Source organism: Lycorma delicatula, chromosome 11, assembly GCF_047948215.1.
Source record: "Lycorma delicatula isolate Av1 chromosome 11, ASM4794821v1, whole genome shotgun sequence".
In the NCBI taxonomy this organism is placed as follows: Eukaryota; Metazoa; Arthropoda; class Insecta; order Hemiptera; family Fulgoridae; genus Lycorma; species Lycorma delicatula.
The window spans coordinates 7,258,272-7,270,441 of NC_134465.1; the positions used below are offsets into that span (position 1 = coordinate 7,258,272).

General features: G+C 30.7%; 1 protein-coding gene across 2 annotated transcripts in view; it reads left to right on the forward strand.

Annotated features, from left to right (window-relative positions):
* Window positions 1-1,564: 1,564 nt before the first annotated feature.
* Etf-QO (electron transfer flavoprotein-ubiquinone oxidoreductase) overlaps window positions 1,565-12,170 on the forward strand; it is an 88,846-nt gene continuing 78,240 nt past the window's right edge. For both annotated transcript variants that reach the window (XR_012758306.1, XM_075378907.1), the window contains exon 1: window positions 1,565-1,724. Coding sequence is in view for 1 of the 2 variants with exons in the window: in XM_075378907.1 (XP_075235022.1) it covers window positions 1,691-1,724 (34 nt within the window). In the remaining variant the exon portion in view is untranslated. The remainder of the gene's footprint in view (window positions 1,725-12,170) is intronic.

A 12,170-nucleotide genomic window follows, 5' to 3' on the forward strand; every position in this document is an offset into this window, starting at 1 on the left:
AGAAACCTAAGTAATAAACAATTAACATAAAATATTCTTATCAAATGGAATGTAATTTTTAATAGTTATGTAAAATAAATGCCCCCCAATAAAAAATTACCTGAAATCTATACTATACACTCTAAAGAATAAAAAAATTACAATTTAAATAAGTAGTACAAAATTACAAAATAAATTGACATTTATTTTACTAATTTGACAAGAAAAGTAAAATCTGAAGAAATTAGTTATAAAAAAAGTTAAATCAAAAAAATTCTGCTAAAAATGATACTTATAGTTAAAAACCTCTATAATTGGTTTTTGTCTTTAAGTTTGTGCAACTTTTTTTTTTTTACAATTTTTTAATACATAGATGCATTTTTTTGGTGGTAGGGGGGGTCATAGATCAATCATTACTGTTTCTATAATAGTCAGCCTACAAATCATATATTAAAATAATATATAATAAACCTTAAGAACATACGCCAAATTCATGCAAGATATAAATACGTAAAAATTCTCCATTAATAAATAATTTGTAATTACAAAATACAAAGGTATAACACTGTATCACTTTTAAATGTTAAAATTCCCTAGTAAAACACAATACGGGTAACTATGAAATAAAAACTTACTGTAACCGGTACGTGTTGAAACATATATAATCAATCCCCTTCACAAAAATTTAAAACAAAAAGGGAATAACTAATTAATACACATGTAGTAGTACCTGAAAAGTGTAATAACTTCAACAGAGGCAGACGGACTTCCAGGGTCATTGATCGAACACCGTTCATCGGCGCCGCGCACATGTATATAGGTGTTGAATCTTCTCTCATCCTATCAAAGTGAAAATTATTGAGAAAAAGATATTATACCAATATTCTTCAAGATTCATCGTCCTCCATTACGCTCGGTAGCGATGATTGATGCAATGTAGGCGAGCTAAGCGATGTAAACGCTACTAACCACGAATCCAGTTCTCTAGGAGATTCGCAGATGAAAGTTAAACACATCGATGTATCAAAGCCACGTTCACGAACGGTAAAACCAGCTTGTTTTGAATCTGACAACCTATCGACGCATGTATTTCTTAAATTGATCACGCCCAGCGGTCGACATACTTTCTTCTGTGGATATATGGCTGCGAAATGTTCCAGTGAAGTTCTGTAAACTTTTACGTGCACCGACTGACGATGATTTCCAGGACCCACTAAAGTCATATAACCACTCATAGCTTCCAAATTACGATGCGTGTAATTTATTTTTTTATCAAAAAATGCGGTACTGCTACTGCAAGCAACGTCTACTGGCATGATGATGGTAATGATACGGTCAACTAATATCACGTAAGACTCGACGAGACGATTGAGAAATTTATGCCACAGGCAAGGCTCTTTACGATTTATATATATCGAACGGCGACTTGTGCGCCACCACCAAGATGTGGAAAACAAAGATAGCGTAGTACACTATTGATATCTAGCGCTGAAACAAAGAACTACATCGGTAACTTTAGACGTCGATAATTTTGCAATCTATTGGTAGTAGACTGAACTACTATGATATACTGAAAAAAAGCAGTGACCGTGAAATCAGCTGTACTTTTTAATAGTTTAATTATTATTACTATGTTGTTAACGTTAGCTTGTTCGGTGATTGGGATATCATAAAATTCAATTATTGGTTTGTTAACCCGTTTGTGATTGAAATGGCTGCTAGTGTAGTTTTAAATTCAAAATGTGGTGAGTAGTTTTTATATTTTTAATTCAAAAATTTTTGGTTAGATGTATATCGCGTTTTTATCATAATGTACCCATGACCCCGATTTATTTACTGTTTCACATAAGAGGGTGAATTGGTTTTTTATTTGCCCTTTAGCTTGCTTCTTAATTACGTTTAAAAATTTGTTTTTCATCGCATTTATTTCATTTTTTCATAGTTTTTCATTTTATAGGTTATAGCTCTTGGTTCATTATTAATACTTTGTGTTCTACATAATTTAAACATGCAGTATGAAATTAAAATTAGCCCAGTTATGTTTAAATAATTTAGAAATGTAATAAAATTTATCAAATGTATTAGTAAATTTAACTTTTGCATTTTATATATATATATTTTTTTTTTTAACTTGCAAAATTTTTAATACATAGCATAAAATAATTTTGTTTTTGTAATATATTAAATATGCATATACCAAAGTACATAGTACATGAACTGCATTGTGTAAAAACGTTAATATTTTTATGACAAGTTGAACCAGATTTTGTAATAATTGTTTTTAAATAACTTAGTTCAAAAATGTTTCAATCGTATTCATAACCACTTTCAATGACTTCTGTTGATGTTCTCACTGACTTGTACACAAAACAACTAAAACTAAAAGCAAAGATAAGCAAAACAATAAAAATGTATAACATTTGTACACATACACGCTCAAACAGTAACAGAAAATAGTAATGCATTTAAAATAATTTGGATTAATATGATCTTAGGCAAAATAAAAAACTAAATAAATCGCACTGTGTATACATATGTATATATAACAGTTGACATCAAGGAACACCAATCGCTGAAGTTGATCGCTAAGATGTACAAAAACATTTTGAAAGCAATAATTATAAAATTTGTTTTGGTTTATTGTTGCAGAAGTTTATGTTTCAAATTTATTATCATTGTGCTCTGTCAAAAAAAAAAAATCATTTTTAAATTTTTATATAGGGGGTACTTTGTAGCATACTTTTATTATTAGTATAATGTAGTAAAAATATATCTAATTACAGATTATGTTTTCAATTCATGATTCAATTATGTTGAAATTTGTAAGTGAAAGTAAGTTAAATTATACTAAATATCCTTTTGTTTTAGTATGAAAGGTCTTTCTAACCTTTTGTGAAGTTTCTTGTTGAATGGAGTCTACTAGCAGTTGATCTGTTCCTTAGAGATTTTTCTTCTTGTTGTTCTTAATTCGCATTTTTATGTATGCCAGTTTTAGCGGTTTAAAAAATTGCCTAATGTATATGATTTTGATATCTATTTTTATGATGATTGTATTTCAGTTTGTCAACTTTATAAAATTTATGTTGTGTATACTCTGCCATGTTTTCTCCTGTTAAAATTTTTTTTTCATTCAGGATTTCATTATACACAACCATTTGTTGTATTATATAGTGCCCAGTTTCTGTTATATAGTTGTTGTAAACAAAGATGGATTTTGTTCCATGAGATGTTTTATATGTCCATTTATTAATCACTGATACGTGTGTCTTCGTTTTTACAATATTTTATGTGTTATATTTGTTGTTACTTTTATTGGTTAATCCTCATATATGCAAGTCATCCACCTGTCAAACTAACTTAAGAAGATAGAAATTAAACTTTAGTTGGTGTTAGAGAAGTTTTATTAGATTTTGTGAAAATTTTGTTACTTTTCATACGTGAACAATATAAAATCTGATGATATACTAAAATAAAAAAGCTACCATTTTGATTTTTGTAAAAGATTTTAAAAAAACTGACTACATTCTGTGAAATTATTACAAATTTGTACCTTCCTGAAGTTTATATGGTAAATTGTATGGCAATTTACTTTCTTGGCATGAAGCTCTATAACTATGCTGCAAGAAGGAAAGTATTATATTCAATGAAAAAATGGGGTATGGGTTTTTTTGCATTTATTGACATTTCATGACTGAGAACTCAAAAAAAAAAATGTAAGGATAATATTCGTATGTATGTACTTCATACGTACATGTATGAAGCTTAATAACTTTTGACTGGTTATACCGATTTTGATGAAATATGGTACAGAGATTTGTAGTTATAAAATCTCTGGAACAGTTTGTCGGTAAAAGTTTGGGATCAATATTTTCAGGGTGTGTAATAGATAGTTTCTTTGAGTTCAAATTTCTCAAAATTTTTCAAACATAACCCCATTTTACATTAAGTTCAATTAATGCATACATGTTTGCCGGCCTCCGTGGCGCGAGTGGTAGCATCACGGTCTTTATCCGGGTTCAAATCCCAGTCAGACATGGCATTTTCACACACGCTAAAAATCATTCATCTCATCCTCTGAAGCAATGCCTAATGATGGACCCGGAGGTTAAAAAAGAAGAAAAAATCATACGTGCTTATGTTACATTAAAAAAAAAAAAATTGCCCATAAATTCTTCCCCTTCCTCAAAAATCGAAAAAAGGTGTCTTTCTGTATTGCATATTTTTTTAACTAAATATTTTGTATGTTTTCGTCAGCACAGTAGCAGTGTAAGTGGCCAAAAAAAATATATACTAAAATACTTTGCGGAAGGAGCCAAAGTTTAAAAATATTGATTTTTTTTTAAACTTTTTTTTGTATCACTATTTTTCCACCGTATGAGAATAAATAAGTAGTGCTAGTAAAATATAACATCTTTGTTGTCAGCTCATATGTATATATATATTTTTTTCTTTTAATAATACTGTAATGTGATCTTTTTAAAAAATGCAGGCAACAGTGGATCAAACGTAACACTGATTACTATTTTTCTGAACTTTTCTGTTTGTGAATATCAACATTCAACATTGCAAAGATTTTTTGCAGTGACTGTCCTGCCAGCTGCGGTGGCTGTGCCCCATCACATGATAACCAAAAACTGTTTCGTGTGCTGTTTGTTAGTGATAACGGTGTTTTTTTTTCCATTTCACTCTGCATTTTTACATTTAACCATTTATTTATTTAAAGCGTTAGTTAAAACAATACTTATACATTATTTTTTATTTAATTTTCTCATGATTAATTGTATGTAATTTCTCATGGATAATTTTGCAAATGAAAAACTATAAAAATTATAAGTTTCCGCAAAGACTACAACAGCAATATTCCTACTATTTTAGCATGTCAGTGTATAACTGAAAATTGATTAAATAATATACTAACAAAAAAGCATGGAGAAAAAGCATTATTATATGTATCGCCAATATTTTAATAATAACTGATCAAACATATTTCATTTACCACTGTTACACGGTTATATTAAAAAATTAAATAAAATCCATTATCCAAAAACTTAAAAAGCAAGAAGTTGTAGAAAATTTTGGACCCCCAGGATATTTTATAAGAGACTTTTATATGGGAAAAATGGTATGAATGGAAATATAATATTATTCCAAATAGCAAAAGCTTTCTTTTTAATGATTCTCTAAATAGTTAATTCCAGTCATAAACTCTAAGTATTTATAAAATAATTAGAATTACATTTACAGAGTATACCATGAAGTTCCCGCGGGACTTTCATAACCGATTCTACTCGTGAAAATAATGGAAAAGTTTATATAAACGTATGATCTAAAACAGTGTTTTTCAACCCAACTGAGACTGTAGACCAATGACAATTTTAAGCTTGTATTGATGATCACACAAAAAATTACGTACCCAATTGAAGAAAATGCAGGTTTTTTTTCGGATTAATTACCTTTGTTTTTTTTTTGTTTAGCCTCTGGGAATTACCGTTCAGGTATTACTTCAGAGGATGAATGAGGATATGTATGAGTGTAAATGAAGTGTAGTCATGTACAGTCTCAGTTCGACCATTCCTAAGATGTGTGGTTAATTAAAACCCAACCACTAAAGAATACCGGTATCCACGATCTATTATTCAAATCCGTATAAAAGTAACTGCCTTTATTAGAACTTGAACTCTCGACTTCCAAGTCAGCTGATTTGAGAAGACGCGTTCACCACTAGATCCAACCCGTTGGGGTAAGCGGACTAATTCAGACCTAATTCAGAGGAAAGCGTAAAAGGTTCAGACAGTACTGTAAACTCGCAGTTGTACGGTAAGCAAGTGCTCGGGTTACTAAGTTGTGTGCATTATTATTCCCATTAACAAAATGAGTAATAATGCATTTAAAGGTTGTAAAACTATGTAATGAGCATAAAGAAGTTCACGGACTACTAAAATTGTTATGCGCTCCATCAGTGTTCCGCGGACCACCGGTTAAGAAATGCTGATCTAAAATGCTCTCCGAGTTACGGTTAACAAAAGATTTCGGCTATCCAGGTGAAATGAGGTCGTATTGAAATTTTTAGGACATTAATTAAGAAGCAGAATATGTGATTTCTTATGATTTTTGACCTGAAAAATGAAATAAATTAGAGCCCAGAACCATATCTGCAGTACTTTTTGAGAAATACGGAGTAAAAACCAATAAATTGTGTTAAAAATCCCTGTATTTTATGTTTCACGTATAGTAACTTTGTTAAATAGATAAAACGTTTAAACAAAATTTATCGAAAAATTTAATTCTGAACAAAATAATATTACGATAAGTTGAGTAAAACAAAGAAAATTTATAAAATTTCGAATTTTATTTAGAAACAGTTCACTAAACCAAAGTGCATACCAGATTATAATAAATGTTCAACAATGAGCCCGCCATTTTCAACACATTTCTGGACTTTTTTACATCAATTTTCTCAGAATTAAATTTTCAATGAGTTTTGAAATAAATTTTACGCATTTTTTTGTTATTTAACAAAGTTTTTGTATTATAAACGTAAAAAACATGTTTTTAAACAACAGTTCTTTCTGTGTTACATCATATATTATGAAAACTACTGGAGATATGATTCTGGAACTTGGTTTATTCAATTTTTCAGATCTAAATTCACATGTGAACCATCAAGTTTAGCTCTTAATTTGGGTTCTTAGAATTTCACTGTGGTTTTATTTCACTCTTTGCCTAGTAATCGGGGCGAAATATTTTGCAACCGTAACTCAACTAACGTAGCATTTCCAAACACATGTTATTTGATCTTTTTTCATTATTTTTGCTAGTAAAATGAATTCAGAAAGCGCCGATAATACTACGTTAATCATTCTGTATATATGCTGTGAGACTGAGGAGGAAAGGGAAATATTTTGGAAAATAAGGGAAACATTCATCAAAAAAATGTCCGAAAAGGCCTTGTTAACGAAAAATTTCGCCCTGTTTCAGTTCCCCCGGTATAAGAGGTAAATTTGATGTTTTTTAATGTTTTTTGACATAAAAAATGTAATTAAACAGGTCTCAGAACTGGATATCCCGTAATTGAGCCGTCAGCTGCGAGGAAGTTTGGCGAACAGGAATTCCGGCTGACACAATTCCTGACCGGCCATGGGGTCTTTTTCATACCTGTGTAGACGAAGAAGAGCTGCAGACCCCTTCTGACCCTACTGTTGGGAGTTAGACACACCGGAACACGTGACATTCCAGTGCCAATAGTACAGTACAGTCACGGAACGCCGTAACTGGACATCTCGAGGTAGGGACCATCGTTGGAACGATGTTACGCAGTTCCGTGGACTTCGACACTGTGACGGGTTTTGTGTTGGGAATACCGCAAATGAAATTTCCGGTAGCGAGGGGGTGAAGGACAGTTCCGTACGGAGCTACCGTTCGCCTCGGGTGATGTAGACTCTCGAACCCCTGAGCTAAAAGACTGGGCCCCTTCGAGAGTGTCGCCGTTAGAGGCGAAACATAAAGAACCGAGTCCCGGTTGCTGGGTTATGGAGGCCGGAAACGGCATAGCCGGGCCTAACTGCTTAATTGGGGGTCTGGTTTCGGGAGGGAGGGATAAAAAAAAAGAAAGAAAAAACTTAAAACAGAAAAAAGTGATGAAAAACAGGTTTTTTTAGCTTGAAGTATAACTTTGTTAAATGATTAATAAATACTACAAATTTTATTATAAAAACTTATAAAAAATTTAATTCTAAGAAAATTGATGAACTAAATCTATGAAAAACAAAGAAAAAATAAACTTTTATTATTAAAAACTACAGAACAAAACTTAACAGAAAAATATTATGAATTTATAAAAAGTAAAAAAAAAAACACTGTTTTTAGTACAATAAATTTAGACCTTAGTAAAATAAAAACACTTCTAATTTACTTAAGAAAAAGTTCTCATTGTGGTTTAAACTGCATTAATTTACAACAAGTATTTGAAAATCTGACCATCGACATCGATGCACTTTTCAACTCGTTTCCTTACATTCTGTCACCAACCTAATGATTGTGTTCCTTGATAAGGGCAGCAGCATTGAGAATGTGAGAGATCATTCATCGTGTGTGTTTACATTTTGCTTGTATATGTCGCATTTCATCCATCTCCGTAAACAGTACTCTAAGAGAGTAAGGTCTGATGATCTAGGTGACCAATTTACCGGCCCACTATGTTCACTCCATTTACCAGTAAATTTTTCATTTAAAAATTGTCTTACTTCATTCGTGTTATGTGTTCCATCAAGTTGACAGTACATTTCAATTTGTTTCACCAGTGAGAAACTTTCAAGCACTGTTAGAACCTCATTGTTTAAAAATTGCAGATAATTTCTTTCCGTGACACGTTGTTCTGTTATTTAAAGGTCCTATTAATTGGTTGTTGATCATGCCACACCAAATGTTCACAAAAAATCTTTGCTGGAAATTTGATTTAATTACAGTATATGGGTTTTCCTCAGACCACTAATGTAGATTCTATTTGTTGTTTATGCCATTACGAGTAAAAGTAGCTTCATCCGAAAATAATATGAACGGAATTAAGTGGCAATTATTGTTAACCCAGTGACAAAATTGCAGTCTTCTGAAATGATCACCAAGGTGAAGGTGTTGAACTTTGTGAACATGATAAGGACGCAGTCCTTGAGATTAATTTCTTCCATGATGTACTTTGTAGAATTCTGAATCTGATAAAAATTCTTCGTATGCTCTTTGTAGGACAGCTCTACTACATGAAGAATATTTTCTATTTCATCACAATATATTGGTTGATGCTCAGAAGAAACACAAGCACTGGGAAATCTACCATTCTCACGAAGATTATTAAAAATTCTACAAAATCTTTACCGTTTGGGACTAATCCTGAATACCTTCGTTGATATTCTTAATATTTTTCTGTGTAGTTTTCTTTTTAATTATAAAGGTAATTTCCCATGCTCATAACTCACTTGCTCTCTGCCCAAGATCTTCTGAGAAGAAATCTAAAACCGAGTGCAGGAAGTGTACTTTTAAGGACATATTACAACCCAAATTTTTATAAGATGTTTTAAGATAATTGACAATATCATGGTAATTTTCTGTCTTTTGATTTCCCAAAAAAACTCTGAGTAATATTTTTTAATGCTTGTCAATCTGCTTTCTCCAGTGGATTCAATAGTTCCTCAAACTTTTCATCATTCATTAATATATATATTATATATTAAATTTGTGGACCCACAATTATTCCTTCTTTAAGTTTTTCATAATTTTAGGAAACTTCTGTTTAAGTGCATGAAACCAGGAGTATTGACCATTGCCTTGACAAAATTCTTCATTAATCCTAGTTTGATATGTAATGGAGGTAGATGCACATTTTTAGGATTGCACAATAGGTCATGTTTTACATTTTTTTGTTCAGGAATGACTGATTCATGTTTAGGCCATTCTTTTCTAATGAAATGGTTTTTTCATTCCCCACTATCCCATTCACACAAAAAAAATAACAGTACTTTGTGTAACCAAGCTGCAGACCAAGAACAAGTGTAATTACCTTCAAATCACCACAAATATTCCATTCATATACTGCATATTGAAGCTGTTGCAGTATAAATTTAAAGTTTTCATATGTTTCTTTCATACTAGCATAGTGAGCTGTAAATGCTGATGGGAATTTATTACCATTATGCAGTAGCACAGCTATTAAACTAACTTTAGAGGTATCAATGAACAAGCGCCACTCTATTGGGTTATGTTCATTGCAAAGTGTCTCCATAAGATAAGAAATGTCATTACAAAACACAAAGCCATTTTCTTCAGAAAAATAGTCTAAATTCAGATTGACGATTACAATAAGTACATATCTTTGTATTCTTTTGAAGAAGATTCCATCCTTTTAGCCAGGAAGCAAGCATTTCAGACTGTTTTTTGGATAACTTTAAGTCTTGTATGAGATCGTTAAGGTTTTCTTGAGTCAGTAAATGAGACTAAGTTGAACTGCTTTGTATCAGAGTTGTATCACCAGAATCTGTTTGTTTTTCTTTCTTACTTCCATCAGACTCTTAGCTCTCTTCATCTAACGTCACATGTTCTGGAGGCTTTGGTACGGGCAATTCTTCGCAGTGTGGAACTGGTCTAATTGCAGGTTGCAAGTTAGGGAACACCACTGTTGGTTTTGATTTTGACATAATCCCTTTAGTGTTTGTTAAGCAGTGAATAGTCAGAATAGTGATCTTTGTGTTCCCTTCAAATCATAGGGATAGCAAATGGCATGTGGTGTGTGTCATTTTTCCATGCAGTGAGAAGCATAGTGCACAATAAACAACGAGATGTGGCGCCTAGGGCCTTGTGCGTCACTTTACCACATACATAACAAAAATTGTTAGGCTGACTTAAACTCTAGGCATTTTGTAACTAATGACTAATTTAAAGAAATAAAGTTGTAAATATGTAATACACAATAATTCAGACACACAAAGCACTCACAATGACGTGTTTACTGGTTCACTACTATCTAACAACTGGCATTGTTCTAATGAATGTGTGCTGCACTAGAGCATGTTTGTACATGCCTATAACATCTGAACCTGCACAACAATAACAATGCTACCCTTTGAGTTAGCTCATTTGGTTCCATTATATTTACAGTGCTCTTGGAGCTTTTAATTGACAATCGACAAATGGATGAAAAAACGTTTTAAAATATTAAAAAAAATTAAAATAACAAAACAAAAAACTGTAGGTGATGGAGAAATTCTGAATACATATTTGAAAACAGGATAAAAAACTGCATTTAAGTACACTTATTGGTACTCATGAAAAAAAAATCATGTTGACCAGTGTAATAATTCAATAATAACAATAAAAAAAAAAAAAAATATCAGAATGAAGTATTTATGTACTTTTCATTTTTTTTAAATGTGTGTATGTAATTTAATAGGTGTACAAGGAAATCAGATTTTTTAATCAAAATTTAGCTAATTTTTAACAAATTTTACTACCACTTCTATCACATACAAAACATTGACAAAAGTTTCATTGATGCATATGAGGTAATGGATCTTATTTCAGCAGCTTTTCCTAATGGTGATTGGAAAGTAACCATGATTTTTCCTTAACTTCCACTTTTTCCCATCAGTTATCTATGTGTTTGATTTTTCAACTTGTTCAATTATTTGTTATACACATAAACTCTCATTTTTGCATACTAGATTCAGCAAATCTTTTATTAGATAAGAGCACACATTAACTCATTTTTTATATAAATTTTATACAGATTCTTTTTGATCCTCCATTTTAAAGTATTATGAAGTGATTAAATTCAGTTTACTTACATGGTTATCAAAACTAAAATATTTTGCTTCAATATTGTTTCATATATAAACAGATATCTCGGACAGGCATGCCAGTTTTAAAAAAAGAACTTATTTTATAACTGAATATCTCTAATGGAAGAAATTGAAAAAAATTGCTCAAGTTTTTTGTTTAACCCTTGAATACATACGTATATATATATATATATATATATATAAATGGATAAATTATTTCTATTACCAAATAATTATTTTGAATTTGGAACTAGTGAAATATCAATTAGAGGTGCTCTTCTAAATTGTAATTTTTATCCAATCAAATTATATATGATGCTATGAATTAGAAACTGTTCACTTTCAGCATTTTTAATTTGTTTCTTTTTATTGGTTAATTAATTATATTTTTTATGTTAATTGTAATATTGTTTAAAGTGCATAATTATTAGCGTATTGTAAAGTATATTATATGTGTTAACAGTATAATGTATGTATATATTATTTAACTGTTTGGTTAAGAAACTAAAGGGTCAAATGATTTGAACTTTTTTGATGATGACATCTGTTACTGGTTTCAGTATTATCACTCATAACTTTTAAAAGAGAAAGTAATTTTTCTTTCTGAATAAATATTTATTTTTTAATGTAAAATTTATATTCATATATGCCCTTAATTTGATATTTTGTTAATATATTTGTATTACTATTTTTTATATTATGGCATTTTGTTAGATGTAATGATTTTGTAATAGTATAATCTAAATTGGGTGCTCCATTTGTACAAGAATGTGATCTGATTATGTAATAATAGTATTTTAATATATCTATTGCTTGCAGACATATATATATATATATATATATATATATATATATATATGTGTTACT